The following is a 26,918-nucleotide window of genomic DNA, read 5'->3' on the forward strand; positions in this document are numbered from 1 at the left end:
GTCCTTTTTAGGCTGTTTTCCCCTCATCCTTTTTCTGAGTTACCCCAGAATCCTTGTGAGTGGCCCTGTTGGCAACCCACAAGTCAGCAGCCTTAGCTAGGTTTCGGGAATCTAATTCCTTTGAATCAGCCAAGTGCTCTCTGAGCTCAGGAGAGCAGGTATCATAAATTGACTCCAACATAAAAAGATTCTTCATACCTTCATAAGTGTTCACCTTGTAACCCTTAATCTATCCCTCTAAGTTTTTCAACCCTTCACTCACCCAGGTTGCCCAAGGGGTACTATCATGCTTTTTGAGGGTCCTAAACCTCTTAAGATACTGTGAAGGGGTCTTCCCAAATCTAGCTATCAGAGCTAGTTTCACACATTCATACTCTTTCCTATCCTCCTCCCCCAACTCCATTACCACATCAGTTGCAACAGGGGGAAGCCTAGAGAACAACCAGGTGAGTAAGTCATTTTCTGTGATGTTCTGGAGCCCATGATTATATTCGAACAGAGACAACCAATCCAACACATCCAACTTAGGCTCATACATACCAACCAATTCTTTAGGCATCCGGGGTCTTTTAGGACTGGAACTTCTAGAGGAGCCAGAGAGAAGCATTTTCAAAAGATAATTTCTTCATTTCTAGCTCATGCTTGAGCTCCATTTCCCTTAGCCTTAGTTCTTGATTCAGTTCCTGGTGTCTCTGTTCAGCCTGAGTATTCAGTCTCTTGAACTCTAGTTCAAGTTTCATTTTCTCTAATTCAAGATATTGAGGACTAAGTGTGGGACTTGGCAAAGGCCCAGTAGGTACAGCAGGTATAGCAGACAGAGGCCTAGGGGGGACAGTCACAGCAGCCTCACCCTCCTCTTCTGACTCTTCCTCAAGATTGTCAACATTTTGATCAACATCAATCTCTATCCTGTTATCTACATTTCCTGGCATGGTAGGTTCCTCTGAACCATCATCCAGACTTTGGTTAGCTAACAACCTTTCTATCAATTCCATTTTTTTGCCTTTAGTCAGGAGATTCTTATGCTTACATAGAACTCTTAAACAATCAGCAGTTTTTGTAGCAAGGAACTCTTGACTATAATTTTCATAGTTAACATGTTAGAAAGATTACTTTTTCAGTGCTAAGCTTTGTGGTTAGTTGTATTAAGGTATCCTAAAGCACTCTAAAATGTATACTCGATACAAATCCCACCGCTGCACACCAGTGTTAGGCAGACCCTGTGCAGTTCCCTTAGGGAACACTGCAAAGGATTTAGGACTACAGGTGTTCGCAGTAAACCCACTTGGTCGCAGTCTGTAGCACCCAGATTTACCTGGTAGCTGTGGCTGAGCAGTCGGACTTCTCTCAAGAAGATAACACAATAGGCACTCAGACACACCAATACAAGCAAACACTGACCAGAGCTTTGGTATCAAAGTATATAATTATTTATTTAAAAACACACTGTTTGAAACACTCCAGCACTCTTCTTGTAAAATATTCTAAACACAGTTACTATTGTAATATATACACCCCTTTTTCCTTATCAGATAAGTCTTAGTAAACCACTTATTTTCATACAGAGGTGAGCGCTGAACTAGATGGCACTCCAATAAGTTTGTGAAAAAGGGAGGGAAAAAGACAGAATATGGAAAGGTACACCACTCTAAGATTTAGGAACAATGTTAGCAAGGCAGAAGAGCAAAAGTCACTGGTGAGCCAAAGTCCAAAGGCTGGGCCCACTCTTAGAGAGAGCAGAGCACAAATGCGCCCAAGATCACACAATTACACTAGGCTTAGAAAGTCTTGCAGAGTGTTCAAAAAGAGTTTAGAGAGGCTCAGGAAAGTTTAGCCAGGGTGTCCGAGGCTAACCCAGGTTCGAATGCCGGGGGCTAAATCTACCCCGTACAGTTGGTGGCAGGGGAAGCCAGGCGGGACACGGTACCTTAAGTGGGAAGGATCCTCCAGTGGTGGCAGTTGTTCCTGGCAGTGGGTGCAAGTCGCGTCGTCGTCCAGGGGAAGAGAAGATCTCGACTTGGAGGAAAGATGAAGGTCGTTGCACTGCCAGGGAAGAAACCAGCCGCAGAGTTTTCCGGTTAAAGGTGGTACCTTTTTTCACGGTCGTGGTAAAACGTCGTATCCCGGTTTCTGGGGTGCTTGGCACAGGCAAGGCGGCCACGAGGTATGTCAGGAAGGCGAAAAGATGGTGAAACTGGTTATCCCCACCAGTCAAAGGAAGAAGACTCTCCGGCGGGAGATCTCTCCTGTCGTTGGGAAAAGTGGTGAGACGGTCCAGTAGGGCTCCACCGGTGGTGTCGTCGTGGCTGGTCGGCTCAGCTTCTCCCTCGTCGGATTCTTAGGTCCTGTGGTGACTTCTGAAGTTCCAGTCCCCAAAGCCCTGCTTTTATGCAGAAAACTCCCATTCACTCAGCCTAGCTGTCACTCAAACATGCTTAGTGGTGAGCCGGCCGGCTCACCACTTGGGCCAATCAGGACGGAGTGCGACTTGGGTTGACTAGGCAACTCAGTCCAGGATGTCTAAATCCCCCTCCACCCCTCCTAAGTACCCCAGACAGAGTGGCACCACTTTGGAAGGCTTCTGTGGAGAAGCCCGCCAAAAAGTGTAACAAAGGGCTCGACTTGGGTTGGAGTCACAGAAGAGAACACAAACGCCATTTTAGAATCAAGTTTTGGCAAAAAATACCAACCGGAGAATTAATATTAATTAAATAAACCGGCGGTAGGTTCGAGGCTACCGTAAATAATTAAATAAAGATAGTAGCCTAAAACAATGGGAAATCCCATAGGAAAATATTTGCGGTTGAATATAAAAAGTAGTATCCACTGCCACCAGCCAAAACTCGATCAGGGGGGACGGAGACGTGCCCCCTCGACTAACAGACCCCGGGGCAATTGAATTGCCCCAGCCAGTACGTCCACAATAATGATGGTTTGTACTGGTTCTGTTCAGAATTTAAGACTAGTAAAGTCAATGGTGACTTTACATGCCCTGGAGACAGTAGTCAGTCCCTGGGTATGGAGTTTATACTGGGGGGGTCACTATGACACCCCTGTGTTATTGCACTGAGGGTGCTGTGTAACACACATCACAAAAACACATGAAGCCCTATGGGGTAAAAGACCCCATAGCCCATTAAACACATCTAGATTCAAAGAAACACACTCAAATCATGCCCAAGGGTGAGGGTAAAAGAGTCTCACTCTTGGCAGGAGAAAAAAAATAAACCCCAAAAATCCAGAAAAGCTGCTGGGGGACTCACTAGGTTAGGAAATTCAGCCTAAACAGAGAATTCTCCCTAACAGTTAGCAAAAGGCAAGGCATCATAGTGCTGCGCTTAGCGCCTACTCACCACATTAAGGCGCTCTAAAAACGCCATTACTTACCGGCGAGACCCAAGTAATTCAGTCTAGGCCACATATTGGACTTCCGCGCACCTAAGGAAGAGAAAAGACATTAGTTAAACCAAAAAGGCATGCAAGGACAACAATATACCACAGCAATAAGACTTACCTGAAAGACTCAAAGCTGGCCGGCATCAGTGAAGTAACTTGATCGCATTCGCCCACCAAGCACAACGCGCTCCTGCCACGAAGGCAGGACGGAGAACACTCCTGCATTAAAAACAAGGCAGAACTCTCCCGCTGGTCACACCTGGGAACCGCAGAGAAGGATACCTAAGTCCCAACTGCTGGGTGGTGTCCCCGTGGAACCAGGTGAGGGTAACAGAAGCTACACACAGACGGCTAAGACTGTGCCAGTTTCCATCTGGTAATTGATAACGTTGGCATGGAATGTAGTAATTTTTGCTGCTTTCATGACAAAGGGAAAATCATAGCTTTTTTGGGTTGCTATGGGTCACTCTGGCCGGGAGCCTATGGGAACATTTGAATTGGTATAGACTAGGAAAAAGCCCAAAGGTTTTGGAAACTGCCATCATACATTTCACATGTCTTAAAAAGGGGGTTGCCCAGACAGTCAGACAGAGATAGGTTCGCTGGTAAATGGACGCATCGTGCCAGGCCTGTTATAATGTTAACGATGTGTTATTTATATAGCACCTTAATCCAAAGTGCTTTACATAGCATATATTTACATACAATATCAACCAACCGAAATTGGTACTCCTTTATCGACCTCGGAAGGATGAAAGGCTGAGTTGGCCTTGCTGGGATTTGAACCTGCGACCTGCAGATCACGCTCAGATCGCAGCAGCAAGTGCTCAACCTGCTGAGCCATCGTACCGGCGCCTGTACACAAGTGTTTCTAGACACAAGACAAGGAGGGGGAAGCAAGGGAGGACAAAATAACAATCTTACTAGGCCTTGTGTCATTCAGACCATGTAAGTGCGGGGAAGAGAGAAGGGGTGAAGTGCCAGGGGGGAGTGGGAATGGGAAGTGCAGTTAACTCACAAGTGCAGCCAGCGGGTGTCTAGTCTCATAAGTGTAGGGAGAAGGGACTGGTGGGTTGTAGATACAGACCCTTAAGTGTTGGGGAGACCAGAGACAGTGCAAGGGCAAGTGGACATGCAGGATCCTGGGCCCGAGTTCAGAGGGTGACCAGTGTGTGGAGCAGTCAGGTGCATCGGCCAGGGAGAGAAAGAGACAGCGGAAGTGAAAAGGAAGGTCTTGAGTTGCTTCCAGAACTGGAGGTGGTTCTGCTGAAGTTTGAGAGAGGCAGGGAGGCTGTTCCAGAGGGAGGCCCCAGTCGAGGATATGGATCTGCCCACAACTCTCTACTTGGAGAAGCGTCTGACCCTCAGAGAGTTGGAGGTGGATGAGCGGAGAGAGCAAGAAGGAAGATGTTTTGCAAGAGAAAGTTGGAGGTAGAGCGGATACAGGCCCCATAAACCCTTGTGGACAATGCAGAGGTCTTTAAGTTGATCCTTGTAGCCACAGGGAGCCAGTGAAGAGATTTCAGAGCTGGAGAGATACGATCCCTGGGCTTGAGGCCAAGGGCAAATCTCGCAGTCCTGTTCTGGATAAGTTGTAAAGATCAAAGAGTAGAGGCAAGAAGATTCAGAAAGAGACTGTTGCACTGGTCTAGCCTAGAGGGGACAAGAGCTCTGGAGACTGAGTTTATGGGGTGGAAAGTGAGAAAAGGAAGAATTCCTCTGGGGAGGTGCAGCTGATAGTTTGACTTCTTAGAGATGTCAGAGATCTGAGCAGAGAAAGAGAGGGTGCAGTCTAAGTTGACTCCATGGATCTTAGCCTCACAGGAAGGAGCAGGAAGAGGTCCCACAGTGGGCTGCCAGAGGGAGAGGAAAGGAGGGAGCGGGTGTCCCAATGAAAAGGCTCTCATTCTTACTGGCATTAAGGCAGAGATCATTGGCGGCACACCATTCCTGAATTGCGGGCAGCCAGTCTGGTACGAGAGACGAAGCAGAGGTGGCTGAGGGGAATCTGAAAGAGAGCTCGGTGTCATCCACATAACATTGACAATTTGAGTAGAAAGTAGCGATGCGTTGGACAAGAGGTGCCAGCTAGTGGTTGAAGAGCCAGGAAGAGAGGTTAGAGGTTAGACCCCTGGGACCTCAGAGGGTCGGTCGGTGAGAAAGGAGGTCAACCCGGCCACGGTCTGATCAGTAATACCAAGGTTGTCCCAGAGACGATTGAGCAGCATGGCATGGTTGACTGTGTCAAAAGCAGAGGATAGATCAAGGAGAATGAGGACAGAAGAGAGAATAGAGTCAGGATTGGAGAGCAAGTCTTCACGGGTGTTCAGGAGAGCAGTTTTCGTGCTTCTGGCAGCTCTGAAACCAGACTGGTGGTCATTGAGGCAACCAATATCGCTCTGCCTGCCTGTGGGGGAGCGTTCCAGTGTATTTTTTTTGGCGAGATGAAGGCATTCTTAACGCTGTATCAACGGTGATGTATTTTTTCGAAACATATTTTATTACTTCTTATTCTTGTTTTATTGATGCTTTTGTTGAATAAATAGCCAATTTTAGAGCCATTTTATAATCTGAGTGTGTTTCTCTGTGAATAATTGTCTCCCAGCGTACAACGTGTTTTTCAGTTAGTGTACTGGGGAGAAAAATAAGCAATATATCTGTGCACATTTTGGAAAGCAAATCAGCCGACTCACTGCTTGGTGCAGCACAACTCAACACCTCCAAACCTGGCTGGACCCCCAAAGGCAGCATATCCAAGCCTGGTTCAACATTTTCGAACTGCTCCGGAACAGATTAATGGATTTTGTTGAGGTACAGCTCTGATGCTCCAGATTTGGGACCTTGAATACTGATGAGCAAACCTTTTGGACCATTTCTACCGAGACATATATCCGTTTGAGTGACATTGTTGCCTTTCATCCCTTCTACAGTACTCTGAGTGCTTGCTACATCTACATTCTGCATGCCTATGTTCTTTCGACAGGGGTTGGGTTTGCTAGGGTTTTTTGCGGTTATATTGCATATTGGGGCATAAAAAGGATATATCTTATAGAACCTTGATTATAGATTCCTTTATTTTGGTCAATTGTACTTTTGCTGTTAGGGTTTCTACTGTACTCCTATTCTCACCCTCAAGAGTATAGCCTGCCCTCTGCCCACTTTACCACAAAAGACAAAGGAGGTATATGTCTTGACTGTACCCGTTTCACCTTTATGATTAAGATCACTGTTGGTTTGTAGTAGTGTGAGGGTCAAGTAGGCGGTTTAGCCAATACTCCTCCCTGTACTTGTTCATAGTAGTAGTAATTTTGTCAGAAGACCATTGCTGGTACATGCGTTTCTGCCAGGTTTATGAAGAATGTCTGTATATACAAGCCATACTTGGAGACCGGTTCCCTAAAATGTGTGGGGGAATAGCCACATCCACACAGGCAATCACATTAGTCAAGCTGTGAACCAATCTGAAGCCTCTTAATACAACAGGAAGTTCCTAATCTGATCACAATGCACAGTGCTTCTTTTATCTACCCCGAATGCACTGAATGCAGGACTAAACATTATCATTTGTGCTCAAGCAAGTGTTACTTTTTGAAATGAGTAATAGGGGCAGAGGGAGGGGCAGTTTTGTTGACCATTAGTTCTTATACAACAATCCCCCAAAAAATGAAATAAGTGGCCTAAAATCCCACAAGGAGAAGTACTTCGGAAAAGCGGGGTGTGAGAGTCCGGCACTCTTAAGAAACCTGCAAATCAAGGGATTGCTCTTCCTTTGTAGTTGCAGAGACGGTGATGCCACACAGAACTGGAAATGATAATGGTTCTATTTCTAAAACTGCACTAAAGCCTCGAAAATGTGCAACCTCTACCACAGCACCAACCAGTGGATCCAGGTACCTTCCCAGGCACCAGTGCACCCAGGTTGGCCAGACTGATGTATGCCGTTTTTTCATTCCTGCAGTACAATCAAGTCCAACACATCTTGTAAAGGCCATAGCTGCTGCATGTTTCCCAGATATCCTCTGAGCAAGAATCTGAAAGTGCCTTATTACGGCAGGTTGTGGTGCAATACTCCTGAAGATCTGTGAGGGAGAGGATTAGAAAAAGGTGCTGTCATGGTGAGTTCTGAAAGAGAACCTGTTCTGGATAAAAAGGGATAGATCAAAAATAGTGGCCCCCTATACGTGTTCAATCTAATAAAACTATTAAAAAGTAACAACCTAGCAATGCAGAAACGATTGATTCCTTGCTACATTTCATCACCAGACTAGTACTCCTTTTACAGGCAATATGATTTAAGGCACTTAAAGGTATGATATTGAAGAGACCCAGAGAATATAGCTTGAATACAACTGACAAAAAGGCTTACCCACTTTGTTAAAAGTCTCAGGATTGGTTACTGATGATTAAGGGGAGACTGAATCTACCTCTGAATTGGTGGCACCTCTACTAATACATCCATGGCTCTCTCTGCCATGTGAAAGGTTTGTGCAAATTTCCTTGACATTTCAGGAGACTCTCCTGTTAGTTCTTCAAAGAGCAGTTCAAGCCACTTCGTCTGTCTTAAGTAGAACAGAACATCTATCTGGTCACAGGTCAATTTATGTAATTTGTAAAGGTGTCGAAGAAGGAAGCTGACACAAAGGTGGCATGGTTTTGTAATACACTTTTATTTGTATAAGAAAAATCCTTCACTATCCCTATTTCTAAGAGAGGTTTCTCTGCCTCAAAACTAAAATTAAAGGGTCTTTCAGAATGTCTGTCAAATCAAATATCGCCCTCCTGTGTCATAACCTACTTCTATCCCTCACATTATAACCAAAGGATGGTCTAACAAAAAGTTCCTTCTGAAGGAGAATGTCTCCCTTCTCCTGATGCTTGGACAATATTCAAAAGAATGTTCTCTTACAACAGAAATCTGCCAAGCGGAATGAGTCCCTCTCCCTGGCTTACAGGTTTCAAACAGTCTTTCCAAATCCAGGGGAATGGCTCCATTCTCCTGGTGCAGCTCGGTGCAGTTTCCTATAGAACCAGGGGGAATAATTCCCTTCCACTGGCGTATATCCAACTCTGTTTGGTACAAGGAGAATAACTCCCTTCTCCTGTTATGGCTTAGCACCATTCAGAATAAGGGCGGGGGAATGACTCCCTTTCCCCAGGCATCTTTAGGACGGCTCATAATTCGTAACAAGGACTCCCTTGCCCTGGTCTTCCTTGACACAGTTTACAACAAGTTCAGGCGGAACGGCTTCATTTCCCCTGGCATTTTTAGAATATATTTTAAGAGCTTTGGCACCTTCTCCAGGAGAATGACACCCTTCTCCTATTGTCCCAAAAGTTATTTCTCACAACCCTCAGCTTGATTCACACTTTGCCATTCTATTTGATTGTTAGTCAAGTTCAAAATCCTACTCTGCTGATCACTGGCCTCAATGTCACCAATGCGATGAGGGGATTCTCTTGGCTTGCTCATTTTACTTTTGTTGTGATCCCAGACCCTTCTCTCGTGGTCAGCGGGTAGAATACAGCCACTGCGATGAGGAAGCACTCCTCGCCTGCTTGGTTTATGCTGGTTAAGGTTCCCGCCCCTTCTCTGGTGGTCAGTGGGCATATGATCGGTATTGTGTTGAGGCAGCGCTCCTCTGATGCTTGGCTTTTCAGTTTTGGGTTCCCTGACCCTTCTAGTTTCCACCCCTATGTCTCCTCCAGGTCTCTCGCACTTCCCGTTACCTTCAAAGGGATTTTGGCATGCCACTGGGGCTTCCTGGGACTGGGGTTCTTCTCTTTGCTGCACCAGTGTCCTCTCTTTGATTCCCACAGCACTGCGGCGGCTGCGTGCTCCGGTCTGCTGCTCGGTTCTTCATTCCTGCTTTGCTTTCAGGTCTGCATCATCTGGACCTACAGAGAATTTCTTCATTGCCTCGCCGGCCTCCTCTGCTCTTCTAAGACTCTGGTCTCCCCAAAGCTTTTAAAACTCCTATGTTTCCATGCTTGTTGCCAGTCCCGCCCTGGCGGATTGTAAAAGTCCTTTGTCCTTTGTTCTCAACTTAATCTGCATGCCACCTCTGGGCCACCTCTCACCAGTACTAGCCCAGTCACTGACCTTCATGTCGCCTGTGATCTTCTTTGTCCTAGTACCTTTTGGTTTTGGCTTTATCCCTTCTATTACAGAAGTACATGGGCTTACTTTCTACAATGGTTCGGAACAGTGGGGAATGCTGTGGAATGTTGGGGAGTGATAATATTAAATGGACTGTACCCCAGCTGAGCGTCCATGTCCCCAGAGGGGGAGGCCCTCCCCCATGAGGTCCTCGCGCATTAATCCACCCCTAAAGGGCCTATTGAGTAGCTGCTGCACCTCCCAAGCCTCATGGAAAAGGCTCCCCCTTGGGGAGAAGTGAAGACATCTTGTGAATCGTCATACATGGCACACATCTTGTGGGCAACCATGGGATAAAAGCAAGTCGGCAATGGAGCACTGCAACCTTCTTAATTAATTGTTCCCTGCAATGCGAAAAATGTTATGTTTTCTAAAGAATTCAAACCTCACTTTGCTTTAAATATGGGAGCCAAGCACTGTGCATTCTTTGCACAAATATCAAGATATTCTTCTTGGAATGAGTGCCCCATTGTGGAAACCACCTCTGCAGTTCCCTTCCACACTAGGGACTGAGCAGGGCAACGATCCTGGGGAATTCTCAAATTACATGTGGGGGCATTTTTTGACTCACTTTGGAATAATTCTTTAAGGCGGTGAGTCAGGATGGACCTCATGAGTTTTCAAGAGAGTCTCAGTCAGATTTTGCACCCTCTTGAAAAGCAGGCCTGCCCCCCGGTAAGTGCCTCCTCATGGACAGGGCCTCATCCTCCACATAATCCCCAGGGTCAGCTACCAGGATTAGCTACCATCCATTTGGATCAAGTGTCATCCATTGTATGCAGCATTTGATTCCAAAGAGGGATCCCTGTTGCCTGTGGGTTTCTGCTTTTATCATGGGTGGTATCATGCTTTGTCATGATTGTCACATTTTGTGAATGGTCAGATCTTTCCATTGGTTTATTTAATAGTCTGCGAATACACCCCCCAATCTTTATAGGCGGCTCATAATTTCAATTATGAGAAAGCTGGGGACTGGCCATTTTTTTTTTTAATGCACAATTATTTTTAATCCATATTTCATCAGAGCACCATGCTGTGAAATATGGATTAATGGGATCCCCCCGATCTAGACGGATGTCCATAGTTTTTAATAAAATGATATAAATCATTTTACAAAAATTAGGCAATTCGAATTTGGATTAATTTGATAGAAGTATGTCATGATTGTACTGCATTTTTCCATTTTTGGAGTTTTAAGCAACATTTGTTTTTAAATGCATTAATAGTGTTGATTCAAATAGCCTATAATATTCTTGCAACAGAGTTCCAGCCTTACGTTTCATTTCTTCGCATTGTGAAACACTCAGCCAGCAAGCCTTTCAGTTAATGATTAGTTAGCCCGAACACCACATTACGGCCAATGCTGGAGTTTTAAAATATGTATTAAAAATACTTCTTGAAATTGGCATGGTCTATCTCATTAACTGAGGCCTAATCCAAATGGCCCTTGGTGTTCCTGTGATCCTAATGTGTTTTCATGGTAACGGATAATGCATCTTTCCACTCTAAAAGGCCATGGCAGGCCTCCCGGTACACTTATATCCACCCCGTAGCAGGGCTGAGTTGAACACAAGTTAAGCTTAAAGTCAGCTTACCATGAAGACAGCAAAACCAGCATTTGCAGAGACCGCCAGGAGACGCAGAGCATGTTGGACGTGTGAGACCAGCACTCCTCCACCACCGCAGGGCCTAGCAATCTGAGCCAATCCCCGGCCGGGAGTTTTGAATAAACCCGACGGGAATGTGCACTTCCGCGGCAGCGGCCCAACGAATCGAGCGCTCCTCGGAAAGTGGATATAGCCTGGCCCCGATCTGAGGCCCCGCTCGCCGAGCAACAGAGAGGACACCTTCTCGGAGGCCGGGCAGCGGAGCCACAGAGGGCGTCACCTCTCGCGGTGCCCCAGGCCTCGGCCGGACCTGCCGCGGAACCCAGAGTAGCCGGTCGTCATCTCTGCAGCCGTGGCCCGCGCCCATAACACCGAGGCAGACGCCGGAGCACGCCCCCGCCGTGCGCGGACGCTGAGCGGGCCCTGGAGCTCTGCCCCGGTGGTGTGTGGACATCACACGGGGCCAGGGACGAGTGGGGAGTCCTGGTGGGAGCCCCACACCACCAAGAACCGATCCGGTGCGGACCACCAGCAGCAAATCAGGACTCCGGAAGCCTCCCGACCCATCCCCCGCGCACGGAGGCCTACTTGAAAAGGAGCCCCCAGTGAAGGGGTCTGAGCCCACAATGGACGTGTGGTGGCCCTCGACGGCCCGAAGAAGGTGAGGAGCGCAGGGGGGAGGACTGATACTCGGCAGACTGGGTTTGGCCCCCCCTGGGCACGGACCAGCGCAACTCACCCCATAAAAGCTGGCACGGCCTCCCCCCCACCCTCCTCGGAGCACAGGGGTCCCCCCGGAACATCTCAGCTGTGACGCATCGGGGGAAACAGGCCCCAATCACAATCCTAGCCTCCCTCGTGACGACCGGAGCCATCACCAGGGTCCCCCTCACTCCCACATGCAAGCCTGCCTCCGCGGAAGCGGGGAGGGCCCAAGACGACCAGAGGAAACCACAAGGCATTAAGGCAGGGTGAGAGGCGCCCCCCGCCCCACCCAAAGGGCACCCAGAGACCGGAGCCCTGGAATCAACCCAGCCCACGTGCGCAATCCGCTCCCTCTAACGATTCCGCCGGTCCAACGCACCCCTCGGTGATCCACACAGAGGCACCATGCCTTCAAGTGCCGACCCCCCCCCCCCTGCAGTGCTAATGAAGGATGACCTCAAGGACATCCTCCAGGAGATAAAAGCGATTCGAACGGACATACAAGCCTCTATAGTTGATCTCAGGGGGAGAGTGGAGATGCTCGAGGACAAAATGGAGGGTATGGAAAACAACCACCTCCAAATGGACCTGTTAGACATGAAATACGAAGCGAGGCTAACAGACCTAGAAATCAGAGAGGAGGACATAGCCCTGAAAATGGACGACCTAGAGAATAGAGAACGCTGAAACAACCTGCGCATCATGGGTGTGACTCAACAGAGAGGCGAGACTGCCGCAGACGTGGGGAGAAGGGTTCAGGGCCTCATCAACCAACTCTTCACACTCGAGGGTGGCAAGGAAGTCCAGCTGGAAAGAGCCCACCGAGGGGGAGGTGGAGCGAGGGGCGGCCCAAGGTCCATAGTTGTGCGCTTCCTCCGCTACAGAGATAAAATCGAGGTCCTCGAGAAAGCGAGAAGGCTGGAGAGTTTCTTGTTCGAAGGAGACACAGTGAGGATTTACCAGGACCTCTCGGCTTTCACTCTTACCCGCAGAAGAGAGTGCCGGCCACTCACCCAGTGGCTCACCAGCCAAGACCTAAGATACAGGTGGTCCTTCCCATTCGCCTTGTTTTTCAAACGCTCAGAAGTGGGCTATAGAGTAACCAGCGGAAAGGAGGCATCCCAAGTGCTGCAGATACTCGAGGGGGAGACCCCAGAGGAAGGAAACGAGATGGAGGTGCAAGAGCCTCGGAGCGCTGCGAGGGAGCCGGAGGGCCCCTGGTCCACAAAGAAGATGATAAAGGGCTGAAGGAAATTCAAGAAACTTAACACCCCCACAACGGAAGCCGAAGGGGACTAAGTGGTCAAAGGCTCGCTACTAGTGAAATGGAAAGATTGAATCAAACGGCCTCGCCGGGGACGCTGAGCTTAACAAGGGGACTGCGGTGGATGGTCTTGCATTCACCCTGGTGGCTTGCCCATTGGCAGGCGTCATGATAAAGAGGGGAAGGAAGGGAGGGAGTTGGGGTTGGGGATTTTGGGGACCCACACAGTCTCAAAACTACATTGGAAGGTGGCAGCAAGCACAGATCCGGGAAGACGGTACATACAAGACAAGGACCCAATGGAGGACAATGAGAATAGGGGCCGGGCCGAGTCACTGAGAATTGGCTCACTCAATGTAAAGGGTTTGAACTCCCCAGCAAAGCGCTCCCTCTTGGGGAGGGAATTGAAGAACGCTAAAATAGATATCCTCTTCGTACAGGAAACTAGACGGTTACGGGTGAGGAGAGGGCCATCCCGGGAGCACACATGGGCCAGTCCTTCTGGGCATCCGCTCCCGCGAAACGGAGTGGAGTCGGGATCATCCTGCAGAGAAACCAGAGACTCACAGAGGTAACCAGGTTGGGGAGGGAAGACGGTAGAGCCATGATTATATCAGGTGACGGTTGCACAACTCCAGGGTCTCCCTAGCGGCGATCTATTGCCCTAATGTGGGCCAGGTTGAATTTCTCAAAGAGGTGATGGGAGAGATAATGGCCAGGACAGAGGGGCTCCTTATACTGGGTGGAGACTTTAACATGTGGGCAAATGGGGAACTAGATCATAGTGGAGGGGCCATCCCGCCAGGCAGCCGAGGGGGTAGACCCCAGGGGAAATTCCGGGAGCTGATGTGGGGCTATGGGCTCGTGGACACATGGAGGGAATTGCATCCGGGGGGAAAGAGATACACCTTCTACTCAGCGGTCCATGGCACCAGAGCGAGAATAGATTACCTTTTCATGGGGCACAAGAACATGAGCCGAGTGGAGTCGTGCATCATCTGCCCGGTTAGCTGGTCGGACCACGATATGGTCTGGGCAGAAATTAGTGTATCGGGTCTGAAACCCAGAGAATCCCTGTGGAAATGCAATGACTTCCTGCTAAGGGATGTGGTTTTTAAGGAGGAGATGGAGAAGGCGATCAATGAATATTTTGAACTGAACAACACGGGTGAAGTCAACATGGAGACAGTCTGGGAGGCAGCAAAGGCGACCTGGAGGGGTGTTCTGATTAGAGAGGGGGCTTACAAAAAAAGGACCAGGACTCTCCTAGCTCATAGGCTATGGGCGGAGATAATAGCATTGGAGGGATCTGAAGGAAAGAGGGATGAGGAGAGGGAAAGGGACTTGGGGGAGGCAAGAGAGAAAAGGCAAGAGCTGAGAGCATTGGAGAGGGGGAAAATTGTAGCGGGCCTCCAACACCTGCGCCAAAGGTATTATGAGAAAGGGGATAAGGCTGACACCATGCTGGCGGCCAAACTCCGGGGCCAACGGAGAGATAGATGGGTGTCAAGGATCTCATGCAGGGATGAGGGGACAAAAACGGATCCCGAGGGAATAGTGGAGGAATTTGCGGGGTTCTATGAGACTCTCTACGGGATTGATGTTGTAGGCCGGTACTTCAAGCTCGGCCTCTATACAGATGACATACTGCTCCACCTGAGGGAACCCACTCGGTCCCGGCGGCCGTTCGGGTTATTGAATGGTTTTGCCAATTCTCAGGCTTCAGGATGAACATAGGGAAGTCAATGATCTTCCCCTTTGCCCCAGATGCAGACAGGGACCTTACGGAACTGTCCCCCCTGGGGTTTCAAATTCGTACCGAAGGGATTAAATACCTGGGGATCAACATCGTCCAGCCCCACGAAGATCTAAGCCAGGCAAATTACCCCCCGCTGTTTGACAACTTATTTAAAGATAGGGAGACATGGGGTAAGGGGCAAATCTCGTGGATGGAAAGGATAAACGCTGTAAAGATGAACCTCCTCCCCAGGGTCCTGTATGTTTTCCAGATGCTCCCTTTGGAAGCCCCAGAAGCACTTATTAAAGAAGCCAAAAAACGCATAACGAGATTTATATGGCAAGGCCAGAGACCCAGAATAGGTTATGAAACACTCACCCTCCCCAAGGATAGAGCGGGGGGTCGGCCTCCCAGACTTACGAACTTACCACAGAGCGGCTCAGCTCAGAACCCTGGCCCCCCACCTCAGAGAGGACCCCAACAAAAAATGGGTCTTTCTTGAAAACTCCCTCCTGAGCCCTGTCACAGTGGGTGAGTGGTTATGGTTCCCGATGAAAAAGCTGCCAAGGAGAATCGGGGATCACCCAATACTAGTAACAATGTTGGAGGGTAAGGGACACTGTGAGAAGGTGACCACTTGGCCCTCCCCCATGAGCCACATCTGGTCCACACCAGTTTTAGAGGAAATCCCAGGCCACAAACACGATCAACCCTGGTTTGACGCGGGCCTATGCAGAGTTGGTCAGTTGGTCAGGGAGGAGTCCTTTATAAGTATCCAGGAGCTTGAAGAATCCTTGGGAATAGGTAGGCTCTCCCCACTCCTCTACCTGAGACTTAAGGGAATCCTAATGAAACCAAAACTAAAGCCCAAATTACAAAGAAAACTCACCCCAGTTGAAATTTTTTTAGATGCCCATGTAGAAATGAGAGGCCTCATCTCACTCCTTTCTCCGCCCTTTTAACCCCCCGGGAGGGAACCACCAAAAGTCTCAGGGGGAAATGAGAAAGAGACTTGGGTTGTAGGATCGGAGACGGTCTCTGGGGGCGACTCTGTAGTAGATCATTTAAGACCTCGATCTCCTGCCAATACAAAACCCATGCTGTCAAACTCCTGCACAGATGGCAGTATGACCCGATCACACTTTCTAGGATGTTCCCAGACGTAATCCCCCTTTGCTGGCATGGGTGTGGGGAGAGGGCAAACTATTGGCACATGTGGTGGACATGCGGGAAGGTTCAAACTTATTGGGCCGAAGTCCTTAGCTGGCTGAAAGAGGCGGGAGAAGGTCTGCTCCCACTGGACCCGATGTTGGTACTGTTTGGCCTTCAGCATAAGGATGACCACTGGGAAAAATTACCGGACCTCTCGCACTCCCTACTGTTGGCAGCCAGAGCACGTGGAAGAGGCCCGGCCTCCCCTCGAGGAAAGAATGGGTGATGATTGCCAAAGACATATTCCTTATGGAAAGACTTACTGCGGCTTTACATGGTTCAAGCACCCAAATAGAGACAGACTGGCTGAAATTTCAAGAGGTGTTTGGCAATGCACAGGCCACGTCCTGAGACCCTCAAGTGACCTTGGCCCGGCCCAAAAACAAGCCCCGACATGGAACGAATGCCCTTGGAACTCGGAAAGCCGGTCGACCACTGGCGGAGAAAACCCGGATTGATGCTGCCCTATGCTGCATCATTCCTATAAGCAGACAGCAGCGCTCGAGATACTGTGTGGGGTGGGTGGGAGAGGGCGGGAGGGGAACAAACGCAGGGTATAATGGCTTATAGTTTCAATTGTTGAGGGCGATTGCCCAAATCTTGTAATTTGCGTACCTATGCTGTTGTTTGCCAAAAATCAATAAAAATTGAATTAAAAAAAAACTGCATTTGCTAAAGCCAAGTTAGAGAACCATTGATTCCTGCACTTATACATAATAATGTATTCCCTATTTTAAAATATTGTATTAAAAATTCTTGTGTAATCACCATAGGCTTCTACGTGCATTTATAACGATGTCACTTATCTTTTAGGTATACTTCAAGGAGTAAACTAAGGTTTCACTTGCTGTTGAAAGAATTTAATACACTGTTTACATTGGAACATTGGAGACCCACTCGGACATTTCACATGTTAAGATATCCTATTCCGTGATTTATAAGGAATATGGTGATTATTGATGAAATAGAATGCTGCTCTGCCCTTCACCAACATTTCTTGTTTGCAGATTCCGGTAATAAATTGTTTTAGTGCAACAAAGGCACAGTTTTTCTATAGTGCAACAAGTTCACTGTTTTTCGTGACTGCAGAGTTTCCTTTTTAAATTGGGACTTTCAGGATTTCAGGTTGTAAATTTGCAATCCTTCAGAACTAAGTTTGTGGGCTTTGAACATATTTTTGCCTTCGAATTCGGCAATGTTGCTAATGTGTGGCAGAATCCATGTTTTATGTTGCATGCTGTCCATTAAATGGTCCGATAATGATCTGCTTGTTTTTTCGGCACATGATTTCTCTATACATTTAAATCATATGCACCACCTTTAAAAGAAACAGCACGTTATTTCACAGCATCTCCTGCTTTAGTTGAATACTGTTGGGTTATGTTTTATCCTTTCATCTTTTATTTGTCTTAAACATAAATATCTGCCTTGACACAGATTTCCTGGATGCCTTCTTTCTGGCTTTACATTTCTTCCTCTTGATTGAGTTTCTCACCTCATGAGAAGGAGCGCAGGTCTCTTGATCAGACAGATGCTTGTGTAGTGTTAGGTTTGCTGTGGTACCTCTTATAGCCCTCCTCACTCCATATTATCATTTACTCCTTTTGGAGACTCATGTAGAACTATCCTGGTCAGACCACCACTTACTTATTAATGAATGCTACTGTTCAAACCTATCCACACACAACCAAAATGTAAAGAACCCTAAAATTCTGATAGGATCAATGAATAAAGTCAACAAAAAATGTCTCCCTCCAAAGAACCCCCTAACTACTTTAAAGAATCCCTCCTTATTGGACAATTTGATCAAGGACTGGATGGCCCGGAACATCATTGCCCAAAAGAAGCACCAAAGAAAATAATAAAATCTGGCACCCTAAATAATAATACATGGTTTGATGAGCAATTAGCCTCCTTGAAAAGGAGACACAATCTAGAACATACATGGAGAAAATACAAATCTAATAACATATTGGTTTGTAGAAGAACCACTGAAAGAAAGAACATTGTTTTACTAAAATTGCATTTCAACTACCCGGAAGAAAACTAGTGTGTTTTAAGATTTACAATCTAACAAACCCCCATCAAATAACAAATCACTCTAAACTGCCGGAAGAAATTACTAACATTCTACCAAAGGCCTACCAGGATACCATCACAAAAGTCCAAAGAATCTACAAATCCAGACAAGAACAAATATCACAGTTGCCCTCTTCCAACCACTACATGTAAGGAGGTCAACCTCATCAGACCGGAGAACCTTATCCAAACTACTACGAAATGAAAGGCATCTTCTGAACAATGCAACCCATGTCCAGGCACGCTGATCGAGGGTCACATAGTCACACTAGCCGTACCAATGACAGTATTTTGTGACTCCCTGCTCGCAGCAGGAATTACCACAACCTCCTTTAAAACGGTTATTAATCCCCTGTTAAAAACCGCCAACACTGACCCATATAGTCTTGATAATGTTTACTCCGATTCCAACATCCCCTTCATTCAGAAAGGTAGGCATTTAGTTGAAAAAATGTTTTTTGAAAGCAGTGATGCATTTAGAAGGTGTAGGTTAATGTTTGTCTTTTCCATGTGGAACTTCTCCTTTTAAAATATATATTGACAACTCTGTTTTGTGTTCTGAACGGCAGGTTCCCGTCGAGTTGGCCTTGTTGCAATAAAACTGGGAATGATACCATTGTGGACCAAGGATGGTGAAAAACATGCTGTCACAATTCTCAAGGTAAGGCGCGTCTCCCATTCATTCCGCACGCTGGTATACATCCTTACCCTCTGATCCCCCCCACTGCACGTGCACACATAATCTTATGCAAAAATGACCTGCCCTGCACATATACCCTGTCATGATGTCTTTGACATTGAATTTCCACTCAAAGTTGTGTTTTTTTTAAAGTGTTCCCTGGGTTCGGAATTGCTTGGACCTGGTGGCTATTTAGCTCCTGTTTCTGGTGAGCTTAAAACCAACAGTTACCAGGAGCTAATTTTGACTTCCCTGACCAACTCAGGGTACCTCACAGATATGCACGTTACATTAAATTGAGTGTTTTAGAATGTAAATTAAACCGAAGTAGGACACATTTTTTTAAACTCACTTTTTATTGACATATTCATGTTCTCAGACAGAACTGTGTTACAAATGGTTTATGGTCATAATCTCGAGAAAAAAAAATCTCGGGGAAAAAAAAGGCCGAAAAAAAAGTCGCATTTTTTTTTGGGATGTTTTTTATTCGAAATGGGGGGGGTTTCCCCCCAACCCCCTTTTTTTTAATTGTTTTTGTTTTTACCATTTTTTTTAAATCCCGGACCCCAAAATAAATATATAATTAAAAAGAGAAATTCTACTTTTTTTTTTTTTGGTCTTTTTTTTCGACCTTATTGTTAGTCGAGATTTTTTTTCTCGATATTTTGACTGACCACCGTTACAAATATAAGATTCCCTAGGGTCCACCCTGCAGCTAGGACCGTCACATTGTTCCAGAAGATATGTCTTCCAGTAGACCCACCCTGAGATCATGGCCCATACTAATAATAATTCCACGGTGTGCCCCACAAATTAAGCAAAGTAACAAACAGAACAAAACCCAAATAACCCTTAAACCAGACCTAAACTGTAGATGACCACGCCTAAACCAGGAGTACTCACATTGTATATCACGGCAAAAGGACACATTTAAATATAATGAATCATACATAATGGGCAAAAGGTTTGTGTGCATCTATGTGAAAGTTAGATTTTCAGTGCTGTGAGTACTCCGTTTCCCAGAGTTGTTCCTGCCTTCTGCGTGATGGCTGATACCCAGGAGCTAGTTTTAGCTCCTATTCCTTAAATCTTAATTCAAACCCTGCTTTCGTGAACCTACACGCTCTTTAACCGTTTTCCTGGAAGTCTGGGCCATTGTTTGCCTAATGGTATCTTGGTTTTAGAAATGTAAAGTATAGCATAATACGATTTCAAAAACATGGAGACAATACTGAGTGGAGAAGTTATAATATTGAGGTGAATAAGCTGCTACAGGAGGTGTCCACTGAAGGCACCCTGAACACTGCCTAGTATTTCTTCAGAACCTGTTACAACTGGTTAAAGATATTGAATATATTATATTGAATTGTATCACGTATAGCATACATGCTGTCTCCTAAAGGCCAACAAGCCCTTATAATAAATGACTGAAATCCAGATGAACAACAAATATGTTGACATTTTAACCTAACGCCACACATGTATAGTTATTTATTTAATGTGTTATGGTTTAACATAAACTTTACATATGTAATATAATATGAAATAAAACAAATTATTTTAGAACATAAAGTTTATAGTTCTATGAAGTCCATGCAAGCAACTAGCTCATGCGAAAGGACTACACGATGAATCCTTACCTTTCGCAGAAACATTACTTCATATCAGCCCAACCTGGCGATTACTCGGATCTATATATTTACTAACAGTTTAAGTAACAATGAAACTCCTTACCTCAGTGGCATCACTGGTCAGCTATGTCAGTCAACTCGAACTTTGAATTAAAAGCCTGAAAAAGCTTGCTTAGAACGAAACACACTTTGTCCAGGCAGCCTATATAACCATCCTAAAGAAATAACAATAACCATTATAAGGATTTTCAGCAAAGGTCTTTTCTGTACAATTTGGATGATTTTTTAAATTCTAAAATAATATATCCAGTATCTCTAACCAGCATGAGAGTAGGTCCCCAACCATTAGAATCATTTCAAGAATGACGGACTTTTCGATTTGCGATGAAAAATAATCACACACTAATATTATTTGTTATGCTTTGTGAAATGATCAAGAAATACCTTTTCTGTGCTCTCATTTGTTATTGTTTATTCTTTCTGCAAGGAAATGCATATATACCTTAGCCTGTACAGTATAATTGCCCTTTGAAAACTGGTGAGATGAAAAAGTTGAGTACAGTGCAATGAAACCTTGGCTTACTTATTTCATGATACCGATGTCCTGTTTCTAAACAATGGCGGCTCCGCCTGCATTCTATTTACTACTTATAGCTAGCCTATATGATGACTTCATATATCATGCGTTTCAGCGTCTGTACATTCTTCATGCTTCAGATTTCTGCAGAACCTATTATTGTGTAATCTTCTTTTACTCTTTAAGGTTCACGTGATTCTTTACTTCGCCATTTCTCCTCTAGTATCCACGTAGGCTACAAGAGAGCCGAGTTGTCCTCCTTTTTTGGGGGGCTGTGTGGATGAGGACATATATATGAAAAAGAGACCAATTCCACTGAAACAGCTATCCTTCCTAATACACTTGGGCATAGAACAGCCACATAACGCAGACTTGGAGACCTGTCATACTATATTTAGACAGAGGTACAAAGACTTTAAAAAATATACATATTTTTATCTTTACATACAAAGAATAGCATTCATTGACATACTAAAACACATAAAACACATGAAAATTAATCAGTCTCAATTACAAAAACAACAGCATTGTTACCTCAATTGTATTCATAGAGTTATGAGGATAGAAGTGAGGTTAGTAAAGAAAAAGTGAGAGGTATAGTAATGCATGTATGTTATCTCTCTCAATTATTTCAAAACTCGTGTGTCAACAGTGTGTTTCTGGATCCAACAAGAAGGAACACGTGCTTGAATGGATCTAATTAACCTGTTCTATTGGACCCGTCTGCAGGACACTTCTTAATCATACAACATGGTTGCATCTAGCCTGTTGTTTGACATGACTTCTATTTTCCATAACATATTCTTCAATTTCTTTTCCGCGTGTGCGCAAACATTTCTTGATTTATTATAGCTGCAATTATCCAATTTTAGGCGATTTTTGTAAACTTGATAATCTTTGGTTTGCATTCAATGCTGCCTTCTCGTTCTTTTCACAGTGTTTAGGGGGCAGGCTAATGGTTCCGTCTATTTCATTGCATCATCACTTAGTTTTAGCTGAGACTTTTCTGAGGAGAGGGTCCACGTCCGTATATATTCGGTAAAGCAATTCCATAAGTTTCGCTGTTTTACGGCTGAGGCTAAAGGTGGCCTTATGTTTGTAACTGTTCTGTTTTCAATTTTAGTTCCTTCGCGCCAAGGTTTGCTTGGGAGTAGTTTTGTGTGTATCCACCGCATTTTCACAGACAGGAAACTTCCTCTAGGATCCATACATTTTGTTAATTTAGTGCTTTTGGACGTCGTGCGCTATTTCTTACAACGTCATCAGTGCCTTTTCTTAGCTCTTTTTCATATTTCTTCAGGGAGCTCCTCCTGTAGGCTGTCGGCAACTCGAGGGTACGTTGATATGGTTGTCTCAATGGATACCGTCTTCCATATGCTCACTGTACTATTGGTACAGTAGCTTAGGTTAGACAGGGCATGATCTCATTGATCCAATACAGGGGAGGGAAAGGGGTTGAATCTCCTGTGGATGTGTACGTCTGCTCCTCTACATTCCCCACTCTGGTCGAGTCCTCGATCACCTCCTCGAATTTTCCTGCTTCTTTGAATCTGCTCTTGAAGAAAAGTTTCTTTGGTATCCATATCTTCGTCACACCCTCAGGGTGGCTGCATTTTTAATATGTTCATCCACACTCCAGGTCCTATAACTACATTCTCCACTTGGGGTACAGAAGACCCTACATCCCATGTCATTTTTAGGATCCCTTGGATACAGGAGCTTCGTTCCCTCAGGTGCCACAATACTTGCTTTTATGCAGTCTGATGGTACTTTCAGACTGAGCGTTGTCTTCTGTTTCACCCTTCACATCGATCATGATCTTCATTCCTACTGCTATCTTTGCTGTTTTCTGACATTGTCCAATTATTATGCTTTTAACACAGAATCCAAACATCATCTTCACCAATATTGCTCCAAGGAACTTGATTAAACTCGCCATCCAATCAGAAATCCATGAAAACGGTTATGAGAACCAATCGTCGTCTCCAATAGCCTCTGTCTCCTCCTCCGTTTTCGTGTGCAATTCTGTCAACATGGTTATAGCATCCGTCGGAGTCCTGTTCTCCCCATCATCAGATGGTATGAAGGCCCGACCTTGGCGCAAACACCTTCTGCCATTGCTGAAATCATGTCAAGGACATAACTGTTCTGGAGGGTCTTTAACCTTGTAGCCCTCAATTCTTCTTTTATGGTGTTCAATCCTTTTAGAATGGCATTGGTTGTCTGTAACATCTCCCGCCTGGTAATCTGTAGTCATTTGGCGTTCACTACTCATTGAAAATCAGGCATGAAAATAGATGTCATTATCATAGCAGTCTTGCTGAACAACTTGTGTTCATCAGGAATGTCTTCATAAGCCTTCAATGATTTTGATGAGAAATAGTTCTCTCTTTTCATCCACCATAGTGCAAGCGACCTTCTTTTTAGCAAGTGCTCATCCACTTTTGGAAATCCCTCGATATTCAGGTCACTCTGGGGAATCACCAAGGCTGAAACATAGTGAGTACAATGGAGCACACTTCTCCCCAGTTCCTGGGAAACTTAATATATGCTCTGGATCAACAAGCCCAATATCGATCCATTAGGACAGCAGTCCCTCTCCTCATTCCTGGGATGTCAATTATGCTCTTGCACCCTTTATTTTCTTCAACTTGGACTTTACTACTGCTTTGAACGCACATTGTCACGTTAATCAATGGAACTACTACAGCCATTGGTCCTGATTCGTCTTACACATATGTCAGCAGTTTAGAGTTCTTGGCCCATGACTTTAGGCACTCTTCGTTCACTTTCTGCACCTTGTACGCTGGTTCCTTTCTTAGTAGATGAGCTGCACAGGACATTTCATTTCTTCCATTATCACTTTGTCTTGTCCCATTGACGGATACACAAGCATCTTTTCTGTTAATCCAGGTTTCTTTTCCATTTGTGTTGTCTTGATATAATCATCCTGGTACGTGAATGACGGTCTTGATCGCCATTGCAGGGTTGTTTGGAACTGTCGTCTGTAGTACATGCTGCTAGATGGATGAGCCATTTCGCATCATGTGCCAACATCTCTTTTGAAATGTTCTTACTGTACTCATGACATAGGGGATGAGAACAGACATATCAGCTCTCATCATGCTCGCTCCCCCACCATTTTTATGTGCTGATACCACATATTATTCCCCAAGTGCGCCGAATGATCAAGATGGGTATTTATACCCTGGTTATCTTCTTCTGCATCCCTCCTATGCCGTTTTACATGCCCAAATAGGTGAAAAAAATTATCATCATTTGTACTTATATTGGAAAAGATCACAGGTGTCGTGTTTTGAATTGAACCATCAGCATGATCAAGATTTCGAAATGTAAGATACAGAAAGATAAAGAGAAAGCACACACATGTAGAACAAGCGTAAGAGTCTAGAAAATTATTTTGTGTGCCATGTCATTCCTTTTTTAATTACTAGTCTTCGTTCAACTGCATTTCCTTCCTCCTGAATCATGTTTATTTCAATTTTCTCAATCTCATGCGTAGTTGAACAATCTGCTCAATTATAGCAATTCTCCAGCATGGGGTCTGGCATGGATTCACATGCTCATGAATATTCCCCGTAGTCAGACTGGGAATCCTCGGTAAAGAAAAAATCAGTATCAGTTTCGTTTCTGATCTGTCTTTCATAGTAGTAACCAATCACTGATCTCTGCGTCATACTGACCACAGCCAATGACTGCCCTCTACCTAAGCCCCGCCTCTGGCAGCCATCTTCAGATTTTTACCGCACGTTCAAGTGTTGGGAGTCCTCGTGCTTAGCTCTCGAGCTTTTACTGCGTGTGTCGCGCTTTTTCAGGTGAATTTTCACATTTTTTCGGTTAATCGAGCCTCAAGCTCCACCGTTTCTACTCCCGTTAACGGCTACCCGTTGCGGGATTTTCCTACGCCCCTCAAGGGTGAAGATTTCGTCGAATCAACTTCTTGGAGGATTCCAGAAGATTTGCGGCCTACTTCGAGATGGCCCAGGATGCGAGTTCGTCGCCCGGACCCAAACTATTTCGCAGCTGCCCTGGATGCGAGCTGCAGAATGTGTTTAAGGAAGACGAACATTTGCGATGCCTCTACTGTCTTCATGGGGACAAGACTCATGTAGAGAAGGACTGCCGGTTCTGCAAGAACTTGTCGGAGCGGACCATGAGGGACCGTCGATCCCGTCTCGCCAGCTGGTTGGAGAAGGGCTCAACGGGTGAGAAGAAGAAGAAAGGGTCCGAGCGGGCTTCTAAGTCCTGTGCGGGCGCCCCGGCGACGGGGGCCCAACACCAAACCAAGCGCCGCGAGTCCGCTGGCTCCGGGAGCGCCGAAAGGTCGGGCTCTTCGGTTGCCAGGCAGGGCGCACCTTCCCTGGCACCGTCAACCACGAGCCAGCGCTCCGGTTCGGGGAAGAGGAAGTCCGAGACCCCGGGTAAGCTTCGGGAGAAGCCCCGTCCGATCTCGGAAGAGGGGGAGCGAGGCGTCGCCCCTCCCCCGAAGGAGAAGGCCCGGGACGCACCTAAGGTGGTGAAGGCCCCTACCCAGCAGGCAAAGGCCTCTATCGAGGCGATCGCAGCGACTCTGGCCAAGCCGGCAGAGACCCCGCCAGCGGAGACTGCCTCCGGGACTAGAGTTTCCCTGCCGCCAAGGAGGGAATCCTCTTTTCAGACCATCGTCGTGGCCGCCATGGTGGAAGAAGCGAGGGGGGGCACGGTAGCCTCCTCGAGCTCGGAGTCAGCCTCGGAGGAGGAACTGACCGAGGCCGTGAGGAACCTCGAAGTTCAATTCGAGAAGGTTCGATCCCGTAAGGAAGATCCGCGGGAGCTAACCGAGGAAGACGACGATGGTGAGGAAGAGCAGCCTTCCCTTCCGGCGCGGCCGGAACCTAGGCCTCAGGATGGCTCGGCGGCCATTTTGTCTGCGATCCAGTCCTTATGCTCTGAGATAAGGACGAGATTCCCACGGCCCAGGCCGGAGGACCCGCAACCTGGCCCGTCGGGAAGTTCTCAGAACAAACGACGGAGGACCCAACCCTCTCCTCCGCTCGCCCCCGTAAGGCCTACAGTTCCCTCCTCATCCTCCCACGAGTCGGGAGATGACGGTGCGTTGGGCTCGACGACGGGTTCTGAGGGCGACGACGACGGAACGGGTCTCCCGTCGCACGGGCCTCGCCGCCCGACGAGATTGGCTCATTCCACGCCATGATCGCCAGGGCGTCCGAATTGTTCCAGCTCTGCCCGGAGGAGCAGAAAAAGGAAGGTTCCCTCTATCGGCGCCGGGAGGCCAAGAGGAAGACTGTCATCGCGGTGCCTCTAATCAATGACATCTGGGAGGAGGACCTATCGGTTCTCAAAAACCCCTCCACGGCACCAGCCAAACGGGACCGGTACGAGAAGAAGTACCGGGTCCCCGAAACCGCTCCCCTGTACCTCAGGGCCGAGCCAACGCCAGACTCGGTCGTCTCGGCAGCGGCGAAGAAGAAAGCGGCGGGGTCAGGAGCCTCGACGTCAAATTCCCCGCCGGACGGCGAGGGAAAGAAGTTGGACGCCATGGGGCGGCGGGTCATATCGTCGGCGGCGACGACGATCAAAGCGGCCAACGCCCTGGCGATCGTGGCGCGTTACGACAGGGAGCTCTGGTTTAAGATGGCCCCCATATTGGATTTCCTGCCGGACGACAAGAGGTCCGAGGCCCTGGAAATACTGCAAGAGGGCGAGGTGGCGTCGGACCACGCCATAACGGTGGCAACCGATATTGCCGATACCGGGTTCCGCCAGCTGGGCAACGGTGTTTGCCTACGACGACGGGGTTGGCTCCGGGCGACCGACTTCCGTCAGGACGTCCAGACCAGGGTGTTGGACAT

At 46.8% G+C, this 26,918-nt stretch overlaps 1 protein-coding gene across 1 annotated transcript in view; it reads left to right on the forward strand.

Annotated features, from left to right (window-relative positions):
• MRPL3 (mitochondrial ribosomal protein L3) overlaps positions 1-26,918 on the forward strand; it is a 440,961-nt gene that overhangs the window by 60,265 nt on the left and 353,778 nt on the right. The window contains exon 3 of the mRNA XM_069648722.1: positions 18,728-18,819. Within this exon, the coding sequence (XP_069504823.1) occupies positions 18,728-18,819 (92 nt within the window). The remainder of the gene's footprint in view (positions 1-18,727; positions 18,820-26,918) is intronic.

Source organism: Ambystoma mexicanum, chromosome 2q, assembly GCF_040938575.1.
Source record: "Ambystoma mexicanum isolate Mex_15411 chromosome 2q, UKY_AmexF1_1, whole genome shotgun sequence".
In the NCBI taxonomy this organism is placed as follows: Eukaryota; Metazoa; Chordata; class Amphibia; order Caudata; family Ambystomatidae; genus Ambystoma; species Ambystoma mexicanum.